The 27,685-nt window shown below is 45.8% G+C and overlaps 1 protein-coding gene across 1 annotated transcript in view; it reads right to left on the reverse strand.

The window, feature by feature from the left end:
* Positions 1–27,685, reverse strand: part of LOC311141600 (nuclear receptor subfamily 6 group A member 1-A-like) — a 125,802-nt gene that overhangs the window by 34,752 nt on the left and 63,365 nt on the right. The window contains exon 3 of the mRNA XM_084176976.1: positions 12,499–12,522. Coding sequence (XP_084033102.1) covers positions 12,499–12,522 — 24 coding nt within the window. The remainder of the gene's footprint in view (positions 1–12,498; positions 12,523–27,685) is intronic.

Here is a 27,685-nt window from a genome sequence, read left to right on the forward strand (position 1 = left end):
AAAATAGGTAGAATTGCATGAAATGTGTTATAACATTTTAAATTTTCTCTCCGCCCCATGGCAAAATCTGTATAACTGCAAAAAACTTGCATTAATACTGCCAAATATTCTCTACACCCATGGCAAAATATGTAAACTTACAAATGTACATTTTTCTATCCGTTGTCAAGAGGGATGCCACTAAAAAATATTGCCCGCTTAGGGCCCTCAAAAGGCTAGATAGAACACTGCCTGGTGGAAACCATGGTAGCACTGAGTGATGAGTCATACAGGTGTAGTATCTTAATCACTATTTTGTTGCTGAGAATTGTCCTACACCACAGGAAATGCAGATGAGCTTCGTGTTTTACATAAATTCAATGAAAACCCACACTAACACATGGTTATATTAACAGTATTGCACTTTTCATGCAGCCTACTTTTGGCCAGCTAATAGCCTAATCACCAATAATGCAACATTATGTACTAAACATTCAAATCCTGTTGCTGCATTATTTTGCTGTGACAATATAGGTCAAATTAAGATCCCACATCTGTATACTACTCATTAATCAAGAGGTTTGGGGTTTCAAAGGAAACTAATAGCGGACCACAATCAGTGTATGGAGGCTTTTGCCGTTGAATGAAGAACAACTGAATTCACATTGAAAAAACATACCATAGCAAAAAAAACTCCCCACTGTGTCCCAAAAAACACTACATTGATTTGTAACTCACCTGGGAAAGAGAAATGTGACTATCCCATTGACTGAGAACATTGCAAAGGTCTGAGTAATCTACAAAGTCCAAGGACATGATAGTTAGTAGGACTGACTGAATGGATTGGTTTGGGTCTGTAAATGAACAACTACAATTTCCTTCACCATTAACTTACATTTCAAAAAAATCTAAAGGGATTTGTATCAAAATGAAACACTGAAGACACTTGCATGGCACATATAATCTCAAATATTAATTGAAAGGAGTACATACTCTGATACGGTACATACTCTGGTATGAATTAAAATGAGGTGAAATCAAATGAAACTGTGTTAGGTTTGGAAAGGTAGTCAAAGCTTGGCTAACCCAGGGGGTTAACACTGCCCAGTGGAGTAATCCTAACCTCTCCTCTATCAGATAAACAATGCTGACTGGAGACAAAACCTTTTCCAGATGGGCCACAGACCCAGACCACAGATCAATACATATGTAACCCCACTCAGCATTACACAACAGCATTCAACTATACATAAAAATTCACACTCTACTACACTCAAATTAACACACATATTGAAATATGTCGAAATACGCTGAAAAGATGTGAACAGTACTCAAATATGTATTCACTAATTAATGAAAATGAATTGATTATTCAACAAAATACACAAACATATTTGCAATAACAAATATAAGCACACAATCCCCTATAACTAGCAAGTCGATTATTTTATCACATACATGTATATCTTGGAAAGTATAGCTTCAACAAAAGTGACAAACTGGTCACAATATCATTACATAATGGGTTTGTAACTTTCTTTCCCAAGAAGAACATACGAAACTAAGAAAATTATTTGACAAAACCATTGATTAGCCCTTCAACTAAATGCTAGTCTGTTCTCTCATTTATACATGCAGATGTAAGGTTGCTTAAAGTATGGGCTATAAAGGCAATAGACCCAACCCCTTTCACTCTCCCATCCCATCTTCCCTTACCTTCCCATTTATCCATTTCATGCTTCTCCCAGTTTGCCGGGACGCCATTCATGCACAGATTCCGCTAAAGAAAAGCCACAGGGCATTGGAGCCTCATGACTCTTGTCTTTCTCTCTCTCTCTGTCTCTCTGTCTCGCTGTCTCGCTGTCTCTCTGTCTCTCTCTCTCTCTGACCGACAACCTCCTCCGTCTACAGCCTGTCCTCTCTCTGAGCATAGACTACTAAGCCAACACCACTGGTCACTTTACTGCCTGGTCACATGACCACATAGTTCAAGCCCTGGGGTCACGGCTTGGCTTGAGGTTCAATGATGGTTAGGGGTTATCTGAGTGGAACTGATGGTCCTATTTTCTCTGCTGTTGAACAATGCGCCCCCTGCCCAAATTAGCCTCCCCTCCCTCTGCCTCTGGCACTTTTCACAGAGGACCAAAGAGCACGTCCAAGCATAAACACAGGTTCAAATTGACAACACACTGACATTAACTAATTGAGTCATTTTGTCAATAGAAGGCAAATCGAGTTAACCAAGGTGTAGTCCCGTGTAGCTCAGTTGGTAGAGCATGGTGTTTGCAACGCCAGGGTTGTGGGTTCGTTTCCCCCGGTGGACCAGTATGGGGGGAAAAAAATACAAATGTATGCACTCACTAACTGTAAGTCGCTCTGGATAAGAGCGTCTGCTAAATAACAAAAATGTGTCAGTGCTAGGTAACGGAACAGTGCACTGGAAAAAAACAAAGCCTCTAGATATGGCTTAACAAGTATAAGATATTAATGATAATTATGTGTCCCTGCAGGCAATCACAATAATGGTCCACCATTTAATGTCACAAAATGAACCCACAGAGCAACATCACAACATACAGCCAATCATACAGTTCACTAATTAATTGCTTGGTATAGTGTACTCCTATAACTAGTTCTTAGTGAATTATTTAGTCATGCCTTACCATCCAATGGATTTTCCTCCTTCATTCCCTCCAGTGTCCTCTCTAGGAAGCCATGTTATGAAGTGTCCAGTTCTGAACCAGTGGACCACGTTCTCTACTGTTACCCTAATGATACTCTATCCTGTACCCTCCGCTCCTGGGGACCTCACACTACCGGTCACCCTTGTCCTGTCCAGTCAGGTCTCACCCCACCCTCCTGAGCTCCACCCTGCTAATGCTGCAGCCACTTGTTCACGCTCCCACAGCCCCACAGGCTCACAGACCCACAGCCCACCCCCAATGTCGATGCTAATGACCTACCTCAGTAAGTCACACATAAGAGGCTTAACACATTCAAATGCCATGGAGGATAGGGAGAGACTGAGAGAGAGAGAGAGAGAGAGAGAGAAGGAGAGAGAGAGAAGACAGGCTATGTGCACACTGCCCACAAAATGAGGTGGAAACTGAGCTGCACTTCCTAACCTCCTGCCAAATGTATGACCATATTAGAGACACATATTTCCCTCAGATTACACAGATCCACAAAGAATTCGAAAACAAACCCAATTTTGATAAACTCCCTTATCTACTGGGTGAACTACCACAGTGTGCCATCACAGCAGAAAGATTTGTGACCTGTTGCCACAAGAAAAGGGCAACCAGTGAAGAACAAACACCATTGTAAATACAACCCATATTTATGTTTATTTATTTTCGCATTTGTACTTTAACTATTTGCACATTGTTACAACACTGTATATTTACATAATATGACATTTGAAATGTCTTTACTCTTTTGGTACTTCTGAGTGTAATGTTTACTGTTAATATTTATTGTTTATTTCACTTTTGTTTACTATCTACTTCACTTGCTTTGGCAAAGTTAACATACGTTTCCCATGCCAATAAAGCCCTTAAATTGAATTGAGAGCGAGCGAGCGAGAGAGAGAGAGAGAGAGAGAGAGAGAGAGAGAGAAAGAGCAATTCAGATGTTATCATGTGTAGGTGGGGTGGTTAGTGACCATTGTTAGTAGTAGTACTAGTATCAGTCATAGTAGTAGTAAAATAGCAGATTGCCGATCCATTGACAGACCTGCTCTAGTAGTGTAGTAGCCAAAGACAAGTCTTGCCGTCTCCCAGATTACAGTAATACCCTAAAGAATCTCATGCCATACTGTATGTCACTGTGTCAAGGTTCCTCCACAGGGACCTTACTAGGTAATACATCTATGGTTTATGTCAGTGGAGGCTCCTCAGAGGAGGAAGGGTAGTACCATCCTACTCAGTAAATTTAATTAAAATGTAAATAGTGAAACATTAAAAAAGTTATCCTTTTTAGATAAAACTATACTAAATATATTCACATGTCACCAAATGAAGGTCTACAGTAGCCTCCACTGCACCCTCTAGGATAGCACCATGGTGTAGCTGGAGGACAGCTATTTTCCGTCCTCCTCTGGGTACATTGACATCAATACAAAACCTAGGAGGCTCATGGTTCTCACCCCCCTTCCATAGACTTACACAGGAATTATGACGACCTCCAACCTAACATCTTGTCTATCCAATCAAAGGATCAGATAATTAATCTAGTACTGAAAGCATAAGCTACAGCTAGCTAGCACTGCAGTGCATAAAGTGTGGTGAGAGAGAGTATGCTGTGTAGCGGTTAGCGGTTATGGTATGAAGGTTTGGCTTGGAGAGGTTTTTGCACCTGGTCATAGACAGCTGTTGTGTTGCGCACTGAAGTCCACAAGCAAAGGGAAAAGGTGAGAGGATGAGAGTGTATAGATGCGAGAAGGAATTATACAACAAGCAAAGTGATGATGCGGCTATGAAAGTGAACTGTGTATGTGTGTGATCAGGTTTGTATTCATTCCGCCGATTCCGTTTCTTAAACGGAAGCAAATGGAACGAAACGGGGAGGGACCTACCAGAATTTGTTTAGTTGCAAAATGGAAGGTTTTGCAACTGTTTGGACTAATGATTACACCCCAGATCAGCTAGATGCAGGCAAGAGTGTGCAAGGCGGTATTGAATGTGTCACTGTCTGTCACCTTGATTACTCCAATTTGTCGCTCGACCTATGTTATAAACTTTCATTTGTAGGCTAGGTTGTAGCAACCTCATAATGAGTCTAGGGCAAATTCGAGAATCATGTAGTAAAAATTGCTCTCCCTAATCTTGAACGGCACCAATCGCCACTAGTTTATATGCACTAATCACAACACAACTCCTATTCAGTAAAATAGTGGTTGTTTGTGTTATTGCACTATTATTTCATATGATAGAAATACAGAGATTGTAAGTCATGCTGTCAGTGCACCATTCTACACTTTAATAGGATATGCACGGGACAGACAGATGCCATACTAATGTTTTAGCAAGTCTGTACCCCTGAAGGAAATGTAATGTTTTGAAGGGCATAACCTCAGTTTGTCAATGCTAATAGGAAACCAAGCCTGATGATGAGGAGTGGGGAGCTCGGCCATGGGATCTGGCCATATGTCACCCTTGACCTTAGCACCTTCATCCCCCCATGCACACGGCGACGATAAACCGCAAAATCTGCCATTTTGCCTTTAACCTTGAAGTCACAGGAGACGATGCTGCCTGAAATGACCTTGGTTAGTTATCAGGGTGATGTGGAGAGGCATTATGGATGTTCTACAACAAACCCTGAGGCCCAGGTCAGGTCAGGTAGAGGCTACCTCTACACGTCTCATGGATATCCCAGGCCTTGTGTAGTTGGTCATCTAAATCCCAAACAACCCTGCTCTATCTGGCTAAACACTGAGGCAGATTATATACAGTGAGATCTACACACTCTACAAACTTGTTGGATGCATTTACTGTTTGTTTTGGTTGTGTTTCAGGTTATTTTGTGCCCAATAGAACTGAATGGTAAATAATGTATTTTGTAATTTGGAGTCACTTTTATTGTAAATAAGAATAGACTATGTTTCTAAACACTCCTACATTAATGTGGATGCCACCATGATTACGGATAAATCTGAATGAATTGTGAATAATGATGAGTGAGAAAGTTACAGATGCACCAATATCATAACCCCAAGACATGCTAACCTCCCCTGTTATTGTATTGGTGAGAGGTTAGCATGTCTGAGGGTATGATGTTGGTGCGTCTGTAACTTTCTCACTCATCATTACTCACGATTCATTCAGGATTATCCGTAATCATGGTAGCATCCACATTAATGTAGAAGTGTTTAGAAACATATTCTATTCTTGGTCCTTTGTAGCTCAGTTGGTAGAGCATGGCGCTTGTAATGCCAGGGTAGTGGGTTCGATTTACGGGACCACCTATACGTAAAATGTACGCATGCATGATTGTAAGTCGCTTTGGATAAAAGCATCTGCTAAATGGCATATATTATTATTATTATTATGAATACAAATAACCATATTTCCCAAAATATATTAAATGTTTCAGGGAATAGAAAGTGGCAAAAGTCAAATCAAGGAGTTGGTAGAGCATGGCGCTTGCAACGCCAGGGTTGTGGGATCGATTCCCACGGGGGACCAGTATGAAAAAAAAAAAAATGTATGCACTCACTAACTGTAAGTCGCTCTGGATAAATGCTAAATGACAAAAAATATATATATATACATATATGAGATACATGTATCAATTTAAGGGTGATACCACTAAACAAAGGTCAAGACACAACAATAGTGATCATCAAGTTGTTTACTGAAATGTTCATTTAAACCAATGTCAATTGGAAAGACCTTATATATATATATATATTTAGCATTTCCCTAAACATTAGAGTAACAAAGGGATGTCATTTGTTTATTGCTCCCCCCCCTCCCTCCCTCCCCTCCCCCTCCCTCCCCTCCCCACTACCCCCCCTCCCTCCCTGCCCCTCCCCCTCCCAAAACAGAGCATCTTTAGAATCCATTCATCATCCATTTAACAAGACTTACACTAATATCTTCAATATATTCTGTTTCATCCCAAGCAAAATATCAAATCAATCATAGAACACATGGCCTTTTACAGAACTTAGTGAGTTTATATACTACTGCAAACAAAACTCTCTTTTCGAGCTGTAAAGTCATAGACAACCATTTGGTGTCACTCAAGTAATGGATGAAGATACACTACCCCTAACTTCCTAGCCAGCTGAACCCTTACAGTAGAAGAAGGCTTGTCTCGTAGACACACACGCACGCACGCACACATTCCACAGTGTCCAGCTGGCAGTCAGTCAATGGTGGTGAAACGCACACATTATTTATCAGCGTAATTCTAGCTAACGCAAGTTAAGTGGTAACACACTGGCTTTGGGAACACTGCAATACTAAACAGTATTGAGTGACAGACACTTATATCCTGTTACAGTAACTAACACATACTGTGTGTCAACAATTATCAATATGTTTCTCATAGAGGAAAATCCATATGCCTATAGCTATGTGGAGATAGGTGTGTAAAAACATAACTGGTTTTTACACACTTACCTCTTAAATAACCAAGAAAATAAAAACCTCCTTTTTCAAATATCCATACTACTAGTCTTCCACAATGTGGGAAACAAAATCTGTATTTGGGTGTTAACCCTAAACACAGTAAAGAAAACAACAACATGATGTCATTTACATAAGCAGAGGAAGAGAGGGAAGGGCCATTTACCGCTGCAGGGAACCCAACACAGTGGGATGGTCTTTACAGCCTCAACATGACCAGACTTCAGAGGATTCACCAGCAGATGGAGACAACAGAAACTAGTGACCCCTCTCAGGTCCACTCACACACTCAGGGGACCAAGAGACAGATAACTCTAACGTGAACCAACTCGCTCTTATACAAACAAAGACGTGCACAGGCACCACCAATATACAATCTCTTCCACCTGTGATCACCTACAGCAGACAGGTATAATTTGCTAGAGAGACAGAACCTATGATCACCTACAGCAGACAGGTATACCTTGCTAGAGAGACAGATGATGACAGGGAATGTGTCCAGCTCACAGACACAGTGTTTGAGGGTTTTAGTCTGGCTTTTACCATAAGCCTTGGATCAAACAACAGACACTGCTTATTTCAGAGAGGAGCATTGCTGTCTCTATTATAGGGAATCACTATAATAGTATCACTAGTATAAAATAATATCACCTCACTAAATGTGTGGTTTTGGAGCTTGATTGGTAAAACTAGATGGAAAGCTATTGGCTTCCCCCATGATGTGATAAACAATCTTCTGATGGTTCAATTTCTATATGTTAAACCAGGATGGACTAGTCTTGATCCTAACCTACACCACATTCAGTAGGGTTAGGCCTATAACACTGTGTTCTGTAAATAAAGCAAGGCCCCCCACCCAAACCACTAAAAGACAGAAATAGTCTCGACATCAAGCGTCTGGGCTGTCTGGGGTTTAGGAGCAAAGGGGTTTGTGTGTTTTTAAGGATGAGACATCAAGACGTTGTATTCTTCTCTCAGCCAACATGATAATGACAGGTTTCACAGACAAAGATCTCTGTCTGCTACTCCTCCTCCTCCAAAAGGAGCCTGCTGTAGACTGTGGTCCTGGAGCCTGCCAAATTACAGTGTGATCCTCCCTCCCTCGCTTCCCTGTCCCTCTCTTCTCTTTTTCTGTCTGTTTTGCTTGCTTTCTTGTTCCTTTTCTCTCACTCTGTCTCTCCCTCACTTGCCATGTCTCTTTTCTCTGTCTCTATAATCCTCATTAGCATTGGGAAGCTGTCTTGCCCCTCTATTCTCAGTCTGTCTATCCCTCACCCATAGTTCTTTCCATTTTCTCTCCATCTTCAGTTTCCAGCCCTACAAGTATTCCCAGCATTCTATGAAATGACCGTGTTCACCTCTGTTAGAAATCTCCTAGCCAGGGGGCCTCCCGAGTGGCGCAGTGGTCTAAGGCACTGCATCGCAGTGCTAGCTGTGCCACTAGAGATCCTGGTTCGAGTCCAGGCTCTGTCGCACCCGGCCGCGACCGGGAGACCCATGGGCACAATTGGCCCAGCATCATCCAGGTTAGGGGAGGGTTTGGCCGGCAGGGATGTTCTTGTCCCATCGCGCACCAGCGACTCCTGTGCCGGGTGCAGTGCACGCTGACACTGTCGCCAGGTGTACGGTATTTCCTCCGACACATTGGTCCGGGTTAAGCGGGCATTGTGTCAAGAGGAGGACGCACAGCTCTCGACCTTCACCTCTCCAGAGTCCGTACGGGAGTTTCAATTGGGGAGAAAAAGGGGTAAAAAAAAAAATACAAATCTCCTAGACTGAACCCACCTGGGGACTTATCATAGGAATCCTCTTAGAGGCTAAATTTCAGAATGACCGGATAGTATTCAATCTGGCCTTAGCTAAATCACACTGGATTTGCTTGACTGTGTGATAAAATGTTGGAATGTCTCAGAGCATTGCAAACATGCCTGTTAAGCCAGCATGCATTGGAGTTCAATTCCAGTCTACCGTTCATGTGTCTTCTTGATAACATCTATAGAGCCCATATGACATTCTTTGTGGAGGTTCCTTCAGTATCTAGTTCATTCCTGCTCCCTCCCCCTCTCTAGCCTATGCCCTCTCTTCCCCCATCTTGCTCATCCCTTATTTCCCTGTCTCCCTCATGTACTCTCCTCCCTTCCCCTTCTCCATCCATCCATCTCTCCTCTATCTCTTCTCACACCCCCTCTCCTCTCCCTTTCCTCCTTTTCCGTCCAGCCCTCCTCTTCTTGCTCCAGAACTGTCAGATGGCATTAGTTCCTTTCACGCTCATCGCCTGTAGGAATAACAGCCGTGAACCTCGCCGAACAGCGCCATTCTCCTGCTCCAGTTAGCTCTATACTCAGCACAGCCTGCCTGCCTCGCAAATACCAACATTATTCATGTTGTAGCCCTTACTTACACAACATGCCCCACTAAAGGGCAAAGTTAAGCTGTCACGAATCTTAGTGGAAGAGGTCATGTTCTTTATATTAAAAAAAGAAACAAATGTAAATTGTACAATCAGGCCCTGCACCTTCATTATTAGCTGGTGTCACCAACTGTAGCGTGGACCTTCAACTAAAGTAAAGCAAATATTGTACGAAATAAGGAGCCATACAGATGTAAAATCTTAATGTGACAGTTTTTTTGTAAAATATTTCTGGATTTTATTATTATTCATTTTTTTAAATACTAAATTTTTTCTAACACGAAATTATATTTTGATAGGCTACAGTAGGCTATAGTTAAGGTGCAGCCTACTGCTGCATTTCGGATACACTTCTACGTCGTAGTGGAGACCAAATCACAAGGCTCATTTGAATTTCCTGCGGCGCAGGAAAATTCTCAGCAACAACAGTGATCAAATTAAGATCATACACCTGTATATTTACTATTATGATAGAAATATTAAGCTACATTTTGAAATAGCTCTTGAAAGCTCCAAGTGTAGCATTGTATTTATGTTCCTCCTATGAAGCCAACAGAGTGAACATATAAAAGGCTATAAAATATACACTATATATACAAAAGTATGTGGACACCCCTTCAAATTAGTGGATTCGGCTATTTCAGGCACACCCATTGCTATTTCAGCCACACCCGCTGATAGGTGTATAAAATCGAGCACACAGCCATGCAATCTCCATAGACAAACATTGGCAGTAGAATGGCCTTACTGAAGAGTTCAGTGAATTTCAACGTGGCACCGTCATAGGATGCCACTTTTCCAACAAGTCAGTTCGTCAAATTTCTGCCCTGCTAGAGCTGCCCTGGCCAACTGTAAATGCTGTTATTGTGAAGTGGAAATGGGTTTTAATGGCCGAGCAGCCGCACACAAGCCTAAGATCACCATGCGCAATGCCAAGCGTTGGCTGGAGTGGTGTAAAGCTCGCCGCCATTGGACTCTGGAGCAGTGGACTATGAAGTGGCAGTCCGACGGACAAATCTGGGTTTGGCGGATGCCAGGTGAACGCTACCTGCCCGAATGCATAGTGCCAACTGTAAAGTTTGGTGGAGGAGGAATAATGGTCTGGGGCTGTTTGTCATGGTTCGGGCTAGGCCCCTTAGTTCCATTGAAGGGAAATCTTACATGACATTGTAGACGATTCTGTGCTTCTAACTTTGTGGCAACAGTTTGGAGAAGGCCCTTTCCTGTTTCAGCATGACAATGCCCACGTGCACAAAGTGAGGTCCATACAGAAATGGTTTTCGAGATCGGTGTGGAAGAACTTGATTGGCCTGCACATAGCCCTGACCTCAACACCTTTGGGATGAATTAGAACGTTGACTGCAAGCCAGGCCTAATCGCCCAACATCAGTGCTCGACCTCACTAATGCTCTTGTGGCTGAATGGAAGCAAGTCCCCACAGCAATGTTCCAACATCTAGTGGAAAGCCTTCCCAGAAGAGTAGAGGCTGTTATAGCAACTAAGGGGGGGCCAACTCCATGTTAATGCCCATGATTTTGGTATGAGATGTTCGACGAGCAGGTGTCGACATGCAGTATATAAAAGGTCCTTTGTGATCAATATGGACTAGAATGTTTGACAACTGCATAGTAGCTTTTGCTATGTGAAGTCCATGAGAGCATACAGCTTTTGCTATGACATAGCCTATGCACATCATTGAAGGAATCCTGCATGTCTGCGACTCATGTGAGGACACAGTTTTGTACCATAGGGAGGATCCAAACCAATGGCAGTGTAATTACTAGTTTGACAAGCAATTCCAAACAAATAAGCAAAACTCTGAGTGGAGAATAGTTTCTCATCACTCAGTCCTTCCTTCCCAATCCTGACGTAGAGGGCTTAGGCTAATCAGAGTAGATTAGTGGGAGCCCTGATGGATGCTGAGCTAGCCTGTTAATCATCCGTGTGATGATAGCCATAAATCATCTAATAATTATTATAATATTATTAGCAATATATTTTTTCCAATCACAGTTAGATGAAATGATCACAGTAGGCCAATATCAGCCAGTATAACAGTTTTGCCTCGTTGACATCTGTTCGCCTCTGTTTCATCAATGTCACAGTAATTCCGCTGTGTTAATACAGTATGTATAAGCTCTGCATATTAAGTGAGCGAGGGGTAGGCGGTTACATGAGCGATTTAGAGTTGCTGTGATCTCCAGAGAGCCCTGTGATTTAGCTGTGAAATGACAGAGCTGCTGCCTCTCATTGGGCTACGAGTGGGGAGCTAATGACATGCTGCGCCAGGCTAGCGTGACTATAAGCCCAGCCGGGGCAGCAGGAAGTGACAAGAACATAATTCTCTCATTACACCCTGGCTGGCTGGGAGAAACCTCTAATCAGGTGGGCAGGGACGCAGGCTTTATCCAAGCCAGGCTGGTCCGACTGGTTTCAGTCCCCCCAAACCCCTCTCCTCGGTGGTGACACACCCCTGGTAGTACATCCCTGACTGGGCCTGGAGGCGGAGGCTGAGGGGCTGATGTGGATGATGTCCCAGACCCAGTCACATTTCTGCGTTCAGCACGTGGAATGGAGGAATGTAAAAAGCCTCCATGCCTGGTTGGTGGTAGGCTATCCCAGAGTCTGTATCACTGTGATAATCACACAGCCTCATCTATACAGGCACATACATACCTGTCTGAAGTGACCTGACTGACTGAGTTACACAACAACCTGAGAGAGAACAACATATGGACTGAGCTGAGTTTACCTGCTGTTTGCACTGAATCACTCTGAGACAAACTGTGCTGGGGTTTACTTTACCAGATGGGAGCTATATCTGATGAGTTGCGTGCAGAAGATGAATCCTGGCAGTTTCTAACATGGATATATCATTCTCATATACTTCTAGTGTGTTCAGTGTTCAGGATGATTACTTGTTCAAATGTCAAGTGCAAATATATTAAATTAAAAAGTGTTTGTGCCACTTACCAAGATTACTGCCATTAACTTCATCTGTAAAACAGACAGAGAAACAGAACACATATTAATATACAGTAATTAGTATCAATACCATCAACTCCAATATAAAGGATCACTAAGCCTATTTTATAACTACAATCAAATCAATAGTCTTTCTTGCCAAGACCCATATACACTTTCATTGTCAAACTCTACATCTCCTGGCCCCCCCAATCCCAGTTGATTGGCCATGTTGTGTCTAGCTACCTCTTGGGCAGACAGGCTGGGGCCTGCATGGTCTGAGAGCACATGTATGCTATGCATGCATTCACAACACACAGGTATGCTATGTCCTGGAGCAGTCAGGACTCAAAAGCACAAATTAGTAATAAGTGTTCTCACGTTTTACACTTTACGACGAAGACGTATCGAAAACCTAGGCTCTACACAGTCTACACAACAGATCCGACGGACATTCGTTTGCGTAGCTCTCTACATAGTTGTATGTTCTTTTGTGCGGCTGAATTTTTGGAACGCGATGCAAACAGATCTTCGTAGCGCCGTTTGCGTTGACTGTGAAATCACTGTGGAGAGCCCTTTACACAGGCCTGCTGTCCCTGCCCTTCCTCCTCCATCAGCAGTCCAGAGAAATGCTACTGACATCTTCACACTGACCACTGAGGACAGGTCAGCCTTACAAGGCAGATATGGTGACATCACCCACCGGAACACAGCACAATAAAATAGGCCACAGCTGTTTAGTTCTTTAGGCTACAAATTAGACTCAATATGTCACAGAGCATCAAATCAGACAAAGAGGCCTATGGAAATGAGAGCTGACTGATCTCCATCGGACTGCACTGACTTCCTCTCTCTTCTTTATGCTTGTTTGGTTTGTTCTGTTTTTGTTGGAGGGACAAAGATGTTTTGCTAATTTGCATGAAAAATAAGGGATTGGGGAAGTATTTCTACAGCTGCACCATTGAGAGCATCTTGAATGGCTGCATCACCGCTTGGTATGACAACTGCTCGGCCTCCGACCGCAAGGCACTACAGAGGGTAGCGCGTACGGCCCAGTACATCACTGGGGCCAAGCTTCCTGCCATCCAGGACATCTATACCAGGCGGTGTCAGAGGAAGGCCCTCAAAATTGTCAGACTCCAGCCATCCTAGTCATAGACTGTTCTCTCTGCTACTGCATGGCAAGCGGTACCGAAGCGCCAAGTCTAGGTCCCAAAAGGCTTCTCAACAGCTTCTACCCCCAAGCCATAAGACTCCTGAACAGCTAATCATGGCTACCCGGACTATTTGCACTGCCCCCCCACCCCCACCCCATCCCCCTCTTTTAAGTGCAAATCAACCCCAGAACAACAGCAAAGGACCTTGTGAAGATGCTGGAGGAAACAGGTACAAAAGTATCTATATCCACAGTAAAACAAGTCCTATATCGACATAACCTGAAAGGCCGCTCAGCAAGGAAAAAGCCACTGCTCCAAAACCGCCATAAAAAAGCCAGACTATGGTTTGCAACTGTACATGGGGACAAAGATCGTACTTTCTGGAGAAATGTCCTCTGGTCTGATGAAACAAAAATAGAACTGTTTGGCCATAATAACCATCGTTATGTTTGGAGGAAAAAGGGGGTTCTTGCAAGCCGAAGAACACCATCCCAACTGTAAAGCACGGGGGTGGCAGCATCATGCTGTGGGGGTGCTTTGCAGAGAGAGAGAAAGAAAGAAAGAAAGAGAGAGAGAGAGAGAGAGAGAGAGAGAGAGAGAGAGAGAGAGAGAGAGAGAGAGAGAGAGAGAGAGAGAGAGAGAGAGAGAGAGAGAGAGAGAGAGAGAGAGAGAGAGAAATACTCTAAAAATTGTACCTAACCACTTCTATTATCCCTTATCAAAGCATCAATGAATTATTCCAAGGGCCTCTTGTGAGCATTTCCATTGCAAGTTTAACAGCTCCTCTTCCATACAAAGAGGCACAGGCAGAATAGGGAGACTCCCAATAATGCTAACGTTATGTATCCATGAGTAGAGAGGAACACCTTGGAGGATTACTGTCACCATTATGATTCAAGGTTTTCAGATTTGAAATATTTCATTGTTTTATAGCTTGAAGAACTCTATTCATTCCACACAAGATGCATATATTCTGATATCAGGGGCGGCAGGTAGCTTAGTGGGTAAGAGCGTTGTGCCAGTAACCGAAAGGTCGCTGGTTCTAATCCCCGAGCCGACTAGGTAAAAAATCTGTTGATGTGCCCTTGAGCAAGGCACTTAACCCTAATTGCTTCTGTAAGTCGCTCTGGATAAGAGCGTCTGCTAAATGACTAAAATGTAAAATGTAAATATCAGAACACCACTTCTTCCATTTGACCCTCTCGTTTGAAACAAATAATAGTTTGAACATTTGAGAAAAGAGAAGAGGAGAGGGAGAAAGAAAGAAAGAATGCCAGAGATGGGAGTACACTCTTAGAAAAAAGGGTTCCAAAAGGGTTCTTCGGCTGTCCCCATAGGAGAACCCTTTTTGGTTCCAGGTAGAACCCTTTTTAGTTCCAGGTAGAACCCTTTTGGGTTCCATGTAGAACCTGGAACCAAGAGGGTTCTACCTGGAACCAAAAATGGTTCTTCAAAAGGGTTATCCTATGGGGACAGCCAAACAACCATTTTAGGTTCTAGATATCACCTTTTTTTGTAAGACTGTAGGGGTAGGAAGAGAATGGGAGGGATGAAAAGAAGAGTGGGGGTGAGTATGGAAGAGAGAATGGAGAGAAAGTGGAGTGTCCCCCCTTAAGACCTCTTTCTCAGACCTCCATTAAGTGACTAGAGGCTAAAAATATACTCCTCATGTTGAGCCACCTTGCTTTCTCAAACCAGCTCAATAATTCACAGGCTGCATGAGGGGAGGATTTCTGTAACACAATACAGTGCAATAACCCTGGGAACAAACAAAGACTTTACACAATGACCAACCATCTAATTACTGAACTTACTGAACTAACAGTGAAGGGAATGCGTATTTCATTTGTTGGGTTGGCTTCCGTTTCTTGGGCCTCTGAATTTGCACGATGGAAGACTTAGCTCAACCACATTAAGCAAGCCCAGCCAGAATATCTCCTCCCATTCTGAAGTCAACCATGCAGTGACTAAATGCGTGCTGCTGAAGGGGTGAAAAATATCTGTTTTATTATTTTCAGCTTTTGGTAGATCTATGGAGAAGGGAAGTGAAGCGCTTATGCTGTGGATCAGCTATGGGGCCAGAGTAAGGCAGGTATGGGGCCAGAGTAAGGCAGGTATAGGGCCAGAGTAAGGCAGGTATAGGGCCAGAGTAAGACAGGTATAGGGCCAGAGTAAGGCAGGTATGGGGCCAGAGTAAGGCAGGTATAGGGCCAGAGTAAGACAGGTATAGGGCCAGAGTAAGGCAGGTATGGGGCCAGAGTAAGGCAGGTATAGGGCCAGAGTAAGGCAGGTATGGTGCCAGAGTAAGGCAGGTATAGGGCCAGAGTAAGGCAGGTATAGGGCCAGAGTAAGACAGGTATAGGGCCAGAATAAGGCAGGTATGGGGCCAGAGTAAGACAGGTATAGGGCCAGAGTAAGACAGGTATAGGGCCAGAGTAAGGCAGGTATAGGGCCAGAGTAAGGCAGGTATAGGGCCAGAGTAAGACTGGTATAGGGCCAGAATAAGGCAGGTATGGGGCCAGAGTAAGACAGGTATAGGGCCAGAGTAAGACAGGTATAGGGCCAGCGTAAAACAGGTATGGGTCCAGATTAGGGATGTTATCTTTTCACAGTCCCCAGGTCCATAACAAATTCAAGGAAACGTACAGTATTATACAGAGCCATGAGTGCATAGAACTCCCTTCCATCTTATATAGCGCAAGTGAACAGCAAACCTGGTTTGAAAAAACAAATAAAGCAATTCCAGGGTTTTTCTTTATATTTACTATTTTCTACATTGTAGAATAATAGTGAAGACATCAAAACTATGAAATAACACATATGGAATCATGTAGTAACCAAAAAAGTGTATATATTTTATATTTGAGAAAGTAGCCACCCTTTGCCTTGATGACAGTTTTGCACACTCTTGGCATTCTCTCAACTAGCTTCATGAGGTAGTCACCTGGAATGCTTTTCCAACTGTCTTGAAGGAGTTCCCACATATGCTGAGCACTTATTGGCTGCTTTTCCTTCACTCTGAGGTCCAACTCATCACAAACCATCTCAATTGGGTTGAGATCGGGTGATTGTGGAGGCCAGGTCATCTGATGCAGCACTCCATCACTCTCCTTGGTCAAATAGCCCTCACACAGCCTGGAGGTGTTATTGGCTTCGGCTAATGGGGATCCTGATAAATCAAATAAAATTACTGCCACACCGGCGGTCACGAGTCATGACCGCAGTCACATTCCATGTGACCGTTTAGTCACGGCAATTAGATATCTCCAAGCTCTGATGCTGCTGATGGTCATTAGTAGCCTACCAAACTTGCTAACTGCCTGGTACTCAGCACTCTATTGTCCCTCTAATCACTCTGACATCAATGCAAATGCAATCAAAAATCAAATCAAACACTTCATCAGCCCATGAGCTCATGTTGCGCAACATTTCTATAGGCTATGCAATTGTGTGAGAAAAGTAAGTTTTGATGGCCTCTATTACAGTGAGGGAAAAAAATATTTGATCCCCTGCTGATTTTGTACGTTTGCCCACTGACAAAGACATGATCAGTCTATAATTTTTATGGTAGGATTATTTGAACAGTGAGAGACAGAATAACGACAAAAAACTCCAGAAAAACGCATGTCAAAAATGTTATAAATTGATTCGCATTTTAATGAGGGAAATAAGTATTTGACCCCTCTGCAAAACATGACTTAGTACTTGGTGGCAAAACCCTTGTTGGCAATCACAGAGGACAGATGTTTCTTGTAGTTGGCCACCAGGATTGCACACATCTCAGGAGGGATTTTGTTCCACTCCTCTTTGCAGATCTTCTCCAAGTCATTAAGGTTTCGAGGCTGACGTTTGGCAACTCGAACCTTGAGCTCCCTCCACAGATTTTCTATGGGATTAAGGTCTGGAGACTGGCTAGGCCACTCCAGGACCTTAATGTGCTTCTTCTTGAGCCACTCCTTTGTTGCCTTGGCCGTGTGTTTTGGGTCATTGTCATGCTGGAATACCCATCCATGACCCATTTTCAATGCCCTGGCTGAGGGAAGGAGGTTCTCACCCAAGATTTGACGGTACATGGCCCCGTCTATCGTCCCTTTGATGCGGTGAAGTTGTCCTGTCCCCTTAGCAGAAAAACACCCCCAAAGCATAATGTTTCCACCTCCATGTTTGACGGTGGGGATGGTGTTCTTGGGGTCATAGGCAGCATTCCTCCTCCTCCAAATCCGGCAAGTTGAGTTGATGCCAAAGAGCTCGATTTTGGTCTCATCTGACCACAACACTTTCACCCAGTTCTCCTCTGAATCATTCAGATGTTCATTGGCAAACTTCAGACAGGCCTGTATATGTCCTTTCTTGAGCAGGGAGACCTTGCGGGCGCTGCAGGATTTCAGTCCTTCACGGCGTAGTGTGTTACCAATTGTTTTCTTGGTGACTATGGTCCCAGCTGCCTTGAAATCATTGACAAGATCCTCCCATGTAGTTCTGGGCTGATTCCTCACCGTTCTCATGATCATTGCAACTCCACGAGGTGAGATCTTGCATGGAGCCCCAGGCCGAGGGAGACTGACAGTTATTTTGAGTTTCTTCCATTTGCGAATAATCGCACCAACTGTTTTCACCTTCTCACCAAGCTGCTTGGCGATGGTCTTGTAGCCCATTTCAGCCTTGTGTAGGTCTACAATCTTGTCCCTGACATCCTTGGAGAGCTCTTTGGTCTTGGCCATGGTGGAGAGTTTGGAATCTGATTGATTGATTGCTTCTGTGGACAGGTGTCTTTTATACAGGTAACAAGCTGAGATTAGGAGCACTCCCTTTAAGAGTGTGCTCCTATTCTCAGCTCGTTACCTGTATAAAAGACACCTGGGAGCCAGAAATCTTTCTGATTGAGAGGGGGTCAAATACTTATTTCCCTCATTAAAATGCAAATCAATTTATAACAATTTTGACATGCGTTTTTTCTGGACTTGTTTGTTGTTATTCTGTCTCTCACTGTTCAAATAAACCTACCATTAAAACTATAGACTGATCATTTCTTTGTCAGTGGGCAAACGTACAAAATCAGCAGGGGATCAAATACTTTTTTCCCTCACTGTAAAAAGAGGAGGATCCCATCAGCTTTCTATAGGCTAGGCCTACTATATTTCTCAACTTTCTTAATATTAAGCATATTGCTTCTCTTTACAACAGGAGAATAGCCTACCTGGCTGGCATGAAAATGAACCACGGGAAAAGTATCCTCCATAGATTGCATGTGCATAGATTACATGTATTCTTTCCCCCCTGACCCTGTTCTGAGACAGCTATTTCAGCCACACCCATTATTGACAGGTGTATAAAATTGAGCACATAGCCATGCAATCTCCATAGACAAACATTTGCAGTAGAATGGCCTTACTGAAGATCTCAGTGATTTTCAACGTAGCACCGTTTCCAACAAGTTAGTGCGTCACATTTCTGCCCTACTAGAGCTGCCCCGGTTAACTGTAAGTGCTGTTATTGTGAAGTGGAAACGTCTAGGAGCAACAACAGCTCAGCCGCGAAGTGGTAGACCACACAAGCTCACAGAATGGGACAGCCGAGTGCTCAAGCACGCAGCACGTAAAAATTGTCTGTGCTCGATTGCAACACTCACTCCCGAATTCCAAACTGCCTCTGGAAGCAACGTCAGCACAAGAACTGTTCGTCGGGAGCTTAATGAAAGCAGCCGCACACAAGCCTAAGATCACCATGCGCAATGCCAAGCGTCGGCTGGAGTGGTGTAAAGCTTGCCGCCATTGGACTCTAGAGCAGTGGAAATGCGTTCTCTGGAGTGATGAATCACACCATCGGACGAATCTGGGTTTGGCGGATGCCAGGAGAACGCTACCTGCCCGAATGCATAGTGCCAACTGTACATTTTGGTGGAGGAGGAATAATGGTCTCTGGCTGTTTTTCATGGTTTGGGCTAGGCCCCTTAGTTCCAGTGAAGGGAAATCTTAATGCTACAGCATACAATGACATTCTAGACAATTCTGTGCTTCCAACCTTGTGGCAACAGTTTGGGGAAGGCCCTTTCCTGTTTCAGCATGACAATGCCCCTGTGCATAAAGCGAGGTCCATACAGAAATGGTTTATCGAGATCGGTGTGGAAGAACTTGACTGGCCTGCACAGAGCCCTGACCTCAACCCCATCGAACACCTTTGGGATGAATTGGAACGCCGACTCCGAGCCAGGCCTAATTGCCCAACCTCACTGATACTCGTGTGGCTGAATGGAAGCAAGTCCCCGCAGCAATGTTCCAAAATCTAGTGGAAAGCCTTCCCAGAAGAGTGGAGGCTGTTATATCAGCAAAAGGGGGACCAACTCCCTATTAATGCCCATGATTTTGGAACGAGATGTTCGACGAGCAGGTGTCCACATACTTTTGGTCATGTAGTGTATATTATTTAGTATGTAAAGACAATATTAAACTAAGAATAGTCTGATGGGTGACAATATTAGCCTATCACTTGTGAATGATGCCCTGCGTGTGCAGTAAGGCAAGAAACAGCGTATGTTTTGATAAGGTTTGTATCACAACTAAAGTGGCCAAATAACGTCTTAAAATGAAGAACATGAATCCGCTTTACAACTGGTGTTTTATTTTAGGTCATTTAGCAGACGCTCTTATCCAGAGCGACTTACAGGAGCAATTAGGGTTAAGTGCCTTGCTCAAGGGCACATCGACAGATTTTTCACCTAGTCGGCTCGGGGATTAGAACCAGCGACCTTTCGGTTACTGGCACAATGCTCTTACCCACTAAGCTACCTGCCGCCCTGGTGTAGAGTCTAACTGGCATACATAGGCAGCGTGTGAGTTTCAAGTTTGGGGAAGATCATTTTCACCATAAAAATACACCTTTGTAATAAAGCCTTACATGCATAATCGCATTTGCGGTCACTTTTGAGAATAGTGATTTCCTGCTAATTGATTGCATTTTGGAACATTCACACTTATAGCCTACTGCCGTGTGCGTATTGCTGCGCTTATAATGTGAAGAAAAAGCTACATTTTCTGATCTGTTGCATCAGCCTCATTGCTTGTAAAAGTTTTTTTGATGCGAGTGGTTGTATTAATTTAGGATCTATCACATCCCACAACTGTCCCAGAGTATGTTTTGAATATTTATTTCTCGCACAGAAGGACAAGTTGACCAATAGAATAGGTCAGCTTTTGTACTGTGGGGGATAGTAGATTGACATAGGCTAGTGCTTTTGCTGTTCGTAAGGCCTACTCATCTTGTTGGCTGACGAAAAGTACATGTGGACAGTTCTTCTATCATCTTCAATATGCACCTCGGAATTCGATAAGAGGGACGCGCGCAGTCACGTCCCCGATGTCGCATCATGCAGCCTTAGAATCTATAAAAAATCTAAACATATAGCCCAACGTTTGTATCACAACTAAAGTTGCATTAATAACTCTAAATTAAGCATATAGGAGGAACTGTTTCTTTGTTAACCACTCAACACAGAATAGCCGCATGTGCGCACTCCCTCGGAAATCGTTTGGAGAAAATATCCTTGTCACGGTTTCGGCCGAGGCTGCTCCTCCACCTTGTTCGGGCAGGTTTCGGCGGTCGTCGTCCCCGGAGTACTAGCTGCCACAGATCTATGTTTCATGTTCGTTTGGTTTTGTCTTGATGTTGTACACCTGTGTCTAGTTAGTCCTCATTAGTGTCCTATTTAGTTCTCGTTGTGTGTGTATGGTGTTGTGTGTGATTGCTCTTCTGTTTTGGTGTTCTGAGCTACGTACTTCCCTCCGTTGTTTGGAGAGGTTTTCGCACATGTTAGTGCGCCTTTTGTTTGACGCCTGTGTGCGCCTTTATTTCGCCTCCGGGCTATTTGTGCTCGTGTACTACGTGAATAATTCACTAAAGTCTTTTGGACTTAGCTTCTGCATCCTGCGCTTGATTCCTGCACCACACCCACCTTCAGCACCCCTGACAGAATCACACACCATATGAATGGAATCAGCAGGAGTAACAGTCACCCCTGAGTCGCTGGAGGAGCATGTCCGCGGCCAGGACGACCAGATCAGACAACTGGGGACCGCTCTACAGGACGTCATCGACACCCTGCACCGATGGGAGTCCAGAGGGGTACCCACACCTCCACCTACCCTGCCACCCCCATCGGCCGGTCCACCAGTCCCAGGTCCGGAACCCAGTGGGATTCGGCTCTCGCTCCCGAGGGCGTATGACGGAACAGCTGCCAGGTGTCAGGGGTTCCTCCTGCAGGTGGAGCTCTACCTGGCCACTGTACACCCGGTGCCCTCGGGACACGAGAGCGTTTCCGCCCTCATCTCCTGTCTCACGGGCAAGGCGTTGGAATGGGCCAACGCCGAGTGGAGGAGGATGGACGCCACCACCATCTCCTACGCCGAGTTCTCCCGTCGCTTCAAGGCCGTGTTCGACCATCCACCTGAGGGCAAAGCGGCGGGGGAGCGTCTATTCCACCTGAGACAGGGGAGGAGGAGCGCACAGGCGTTCGCGCTGGAGTTCCGGACTCTAGCGGCAGACGCAGGGTGGAATGAACGGGCCCTCATCGACCATTTTCGATGTAGCCTACGGGAGGACGTTCAACGTGAGTTGGCCTGCAGGGACACCAATTTCACCTTCGACCAGTTGGTCGATATGTCCATCCGTCTGGACACCCTGCTGGCCACCCGTGGACGTCCCGAGTGGGGTCCGTCCATTCCACCCTCCGGCACCTCCGAGCCGAGCCCTATGGAGCTCGGGGGTGCTGGCGCTAGAGAAAGGAGGAGGAGGAGCCCGAGGGGGCCTGTCCCCTGCACCAAGTGCGGTCGTGGAGGGCACACTGCGGCAGGTGCTGGGGAGGGTTCCCCGAGGGAGGAGACAACAGGCCCCGCACTGGGGAGCCTTCCCAGGTGAGTAGACGCCCCACTTACCCAGAGCTCTCTGTTGCGCACTTTTGTATACCTGTTTGTTTTCCACAGGTTGCACCTCATTCCCAGCATAAGGCGCTAGTAGATTCAGGCGCAGCTGGGAATTTTGTTGATCGGAAGTTTTGTTTAGATTTAGGGATCCCTCTCCTGCCTGTTGACAAGCCTTTTCCCGTTCATGCTTTAGATAGCCGCTCGTTGGGGTCGGGGTTGATTAGGGAAGTCACAGCGCCACTTAGGATGTGTGCGCAGGGGGGTCATGAGGAGACTATACAGTTGTATCTGATCGACTCTCCTGCGTACCCGGTGGTGCTGGGAATTCCCTGGTTAAGCACCCATAACCCTGCTATTTCGTGGCAACAGAGGGCTCTCAATGGGGTGGTCTGCTCAGTGTGAGGGGCGATGTCTGGGTGTTTCCGTAGGGGCGACTTCGGTGGAAAGTCCAAACCAAGTGCCCGCACTGCACATTCCGCCTGAATATGGTGATTTAGCTCTCGTGTTTAGTAAAGCTAGGGCGACGCAGTTGCCTCCTCATAGACAGGGGGATTGTGCGATTGATCTCCAGGAAGGAGCAGCGCTCCCACGGAGCCACGTGTATCCTTTGTCTCAAGAGGAGAGAAAAGCTATGGAAACTTACATAGCCGAATCTTTGAGACAGGGATACATACGGCCCTCCACTTCTCCCGCCGCCTCGAGCTTCTTTTTTGTGAAGAAAAAAGATGGAGGGTTGCGCCCGTGCATAGATTACCGTGGTCTCAATCAGATTACTGTGAAATACAGTTATCCACTCCCTCTGATTGCGACCATGACGGAGTCATTGCATGGAGCGCGGTTTTTCACAAAACTGGATCTCAGGAGCGCGTATAACTTGGTGTGCATTAAGGAGGGCGACGAATGGAAAACAGCGTTTAGTACCACGTCAGGTCATTTCGAGTATCTCGTCATGCCATATGGGTTGATGAATGCTCCATCAGTCTTCCAATCCTTCGTAGATGACATTTTCCGGGATATGCAGGGGCAAGGGGTGGTCGTGTACATTGATGACATTCTAGTGTACTCGTCTACCCGAGCCGAGCATATAGCCCTGGTACGTCGTGTATTGAGGAGGCTGTTGGAGCACGACCTATATGTCAAGGCAGAGAAATGTCTGTTTTTCCAGGAGTCGGTCTCCTTTTTGGGTTATCGGTTGTCCGCGTCAGGGGTGAGAATGGAGGTGGATCGTGTGTCAGCTGTGCGTAACTGGCAAACCCCAACCACTGTCAAAGAGGTGCAGCAGTTCTTGGGCTTTGCGAATTACTACCGGAGGTTTATCCGGGGTTTTGGACAGGTGGCAGCTCCCATCACGTCCCTTCTGAAAGGAGGTCCGGTGCGCCTGCAGTGGTCAGCTGATGCGGACAGGGCCTTTAGGAGACTGAAGGACCTGTTTACGTCGGCTCCGGTGCTGGCGCATCCGGACCCCGCATTACCCTTTCAGGTCGAGGTGGACGCGTCTGAGGCCGGTATAGGGGCCGTACTCTCTCAACGGTCCGGCACGCCACCTAAACTCCGCCCCTGTGCTTTTTACTCTAAAAAGCTCAGCCCGGCGGAGCGAAATTATGACGTCGGGTACAGGGAGCTGTTAGCTGTAGTTCAGGCCCTTAAGGTGTGGAGGCATTGGCTTGAGGGGGCTCAACACCCTTTCCTCATTTTGACTGACCATCGGAACCTGGAGTACATCCGGGCAGCGAGGAGACTGAACCCTCGCCAGGCTCGATGGAGTATGTTTCTCGCCAGGTTCGTATTTAAAATCACGTACATCCCTGGGTCCCAGAATGGTAAGGCAGATGCGCTGTCCCGGCGGTATGACACGGAGGAGAGGTCCGTTGAGCCTACTCCCATACTACCGGAGTCTTGTCTTGTGGCACCGGTGGTGTGGGAGGTCGATGCTGAAATCGAGCGAGCGTTGCGTACCGACCCCAGCCCTCCACAGTGTCCTGAGGGTCGGAAGTACGTTCCACTCGAGATTCGGGATCGACTCATTTACTGGGCTCACACGTCACCCTCCTCTGGACATCCGGGTATTGGCCGGACAGTGCATTGTCTTAGCACTAAATACTGGTGGCCCACGTTAGCCAGGGATGTGAGGGTTTATGTCTCCTCCTGCTCGGTGTGCGCCCAGTGTAAGGCGCCCAGACACCTGCCCAGGGGTAAGTTACAACCCCTGCCAGCTCCACAACGACCATGGTCCCAACTCTCGGTGGATTTTATAACAGACCTTCCCCTCTCTCAGGGGAATACCACCATCCTGGTCGTTGTGGACCGGTTCTCTAAGGCCTGTCGTCTTCTCCCTATGTCGGGTCTTCCTACTGCCCTACAAACCGCAGAGGCACTATTTACCCACGTCTTCCGGCATTACGGGGTACCCGAGGATATAGTGTCTGATCGAGGCCCCCAGTTTACCTCCCGAGTATGGAGAGCGTTCATGGAGCGTTTGGGGGTCTCGGTGAGCCTTACCTCAGGGTACCACCCGGAGAGTAACGGGCAGGTAGAACGAGTCAACCAGGATGTGGGTAGGTTTCTGAGGTCGTATTGCCAGGACCGGCCTGAGGAGTGGGCTCGGTACATTCTGTGGGCCGAGATGGCCCAGAACTCTCTCCGCCACTCCTCTACCAACCTAACCCCCTTCCAATGTGTGTTAGGTTACCAGCCGGTTCTGGCACCTTGGCAGCAGAGCCAGATCGAGGCCCCTGCGGTGGATGATTGGATGAGGCGCTCGGAGGAGACGTGGAACGCTGCACACGTCCACCTGCAGCGGGCCATCCGTCGTCACAAGGCGAGCGCCGATCTCCAACGCAGTGAGGGGCCGGTGTACGCACCCGGAGATCGAGTCTGGCTCTCTACCAGAAACCTACCCGGTCCACTCCAGGACAATGAGATAGGAGAGACTCCTCCGCCCCCACTGGACATCGAGGGGGCTCCGGTGTACACCGTTCGGTCCATCTTGGACTCAAGACGCCGGATGGGGGGTCTCCAGTATCTCGTGGAGTGGGAGGGGTACGGCCCGGAGGAGCGGTGCTGGGTGCCGCGGAGGGACATCCTAGACCCATCTCTCCTGTCGGAGTTCCACCGGGACCATCCCGCGCCCTGCTCCGCGCCCTCCTGGTCGTCCCCGAGGCCGGGGTCGGCGCACGGTCAAGGGGGGGGTACTGTCACGGTTTCGGCCGAGGCTGCTCCTCCTCCTTGTTCGGGCAGGTTTCGGCGGTCGTCGTCCCCGGAGTACTAGCTGCCACAGATCTATGTTTCATGTTCGTTTGGTTTTGTCTTGATGTTGTACACCTGTGTCTAGTTAGTCCTCATTAGTGTCCTATTTAGTTCTCGTTGTGTGTGTATGGTGTTGTGTGTGATTGCTCTTCTGTTTTGGTGTTCTGAGCTACGTACTTCCCTCTGTTGTTTGGAGAGGTTTTCGCACATGTTAGTGCGCCTTTTGTTTGACGCCTGTGTGCGCCTTTATTTCGCCTCCGGGCTATTTGTGCTCGTGTACTACGTGAATAATTCACTAAAGTCTTTTGGACTTAGCTTCTGCGTCCTGCGCTTGATTCCTGCACCACACCCACCTTCAGCACCCCTGACAATCCTTTCTATTTTATTCAGCTATGTTCAATTCTATTCTTCATATTATAAAATAATATAAAATAATGCCACAGAATTCTAAGCAAATCTTGTCTGCTAAACGAACTAGTGTAGCCCACAGCCATATGGCATAGCCAGATCAGGGCCTAACATAAGGACATTTCAGAGTATGCTATTCTGTTCTTCTGAAATAGACTACAGTTTCTTTAGACCTGTGTAAAATAAATAATGCATTTATTGTAATGGTGTAGGCTATATTACCTGGATTTATTATACTTTTTGTATTAAATTAATATGTAGATGTTCCAAAGGTCTACATCAGTGGCTTGTAGGCTATGCTTGGAAGCCAGGAGATGCTAAACATGCTTATGTTAATTAACGGTAAATTATTGTGAGACCAGCAGTTATTTGCTTCACAAAATTTAATCACCACAGCCCTAGGCCAGAGTAAGGCAGGTATAGGGCCAGAGTATTTTGATTTTTGATTTTAAGACAGATTAATTTATTTTATTTTTTAGGCAGGTATGGGGCCAGAGTAAGGCAGCTATTGGGGCCAGAGTAAGGCAGGGGCCGGGTGAGTGAGTGAGTACATGTCCTTGGACAGGCCGAGCATGTTCAAACACCTCTGGGAGGTCTGCAGTGTTTGGTCTGGCGCTGCTCTGTTGCACATCCACAACACCGTGCAACAGGATCTGAGGGCTAAAGGCCTGGCCTGTCACTCCTCAGCCAGCTCCTCAGGGACATCCTGTCACGGTGCTCCCCTCGGGCCCCTGGGGACGTTCAGTCATCTTGACCCCTCTCGTTGGGTCCTGTAGGGTGGGGGGAGGTCCTCTCTCTGTACCCCTTTTCACCCCACTGTGAGTGAACCCACCAGGCCAGGACTCATGGAATAGCTCTATCCTGACACCCAGCCCCAGCCACTCATAAGAAGCCAAGAGCCCAAAGTGAAGTTCAAAGAGCCGAGCAGGACACACCAACACAGCAGATCAAAGGGTTGCACCACCTCGACATCCAGCCCTGCAATTTGAGCCCTGCCTCGTTTTTAACCTCATCAGTCCCAGGGACCCCATCAAAAATAGGTGTGTTTTCACTAATGTCATTTATCTGCATGTTTAGCCTCACAATTAAGTGTTTTACCATTTTCTTTCCAGGACACCCAGAGCTAAAGTAGAACACAAAGCAATTTTACATAAACAGTTGCATTCAGGAGTTTTATTGACAAATGTCAATAAAAAAATAAGGTCCGCCAAGCAAAAACCTGAAAAAAATGCATTTATAAGAATGCTGCAAGTACAGAAATTGTTTGTTCAGTGACAACTGAGTGGAGTTTGGGTTCGTGACAGCAGCAACTATGTGAGCTTATTACAGTATTATAGACACTCTGTCCAGGGACTTCCTATGATCCTCTATGTAGAAGAAACCCTTACCTTCTAACAACTCTTGTGTGGCTTGTCAGTGTCATAGAACAAAACAGATTATGTGTGTGTACCTGAGTCTCATCTTTTCATA

This window comes from Coregonus lavaretus (genome assembly GCF_964263955.1).
Source record: "Coregonus lavaretus genome assembly, chromosome: 14".
NCBI classification, from domain to species: Eukaryota; Metazoa; Chordata; class Actinopteri; order Salmoniformes; family Salmonidae; genus Coregonus; species Coregonus lavaretus.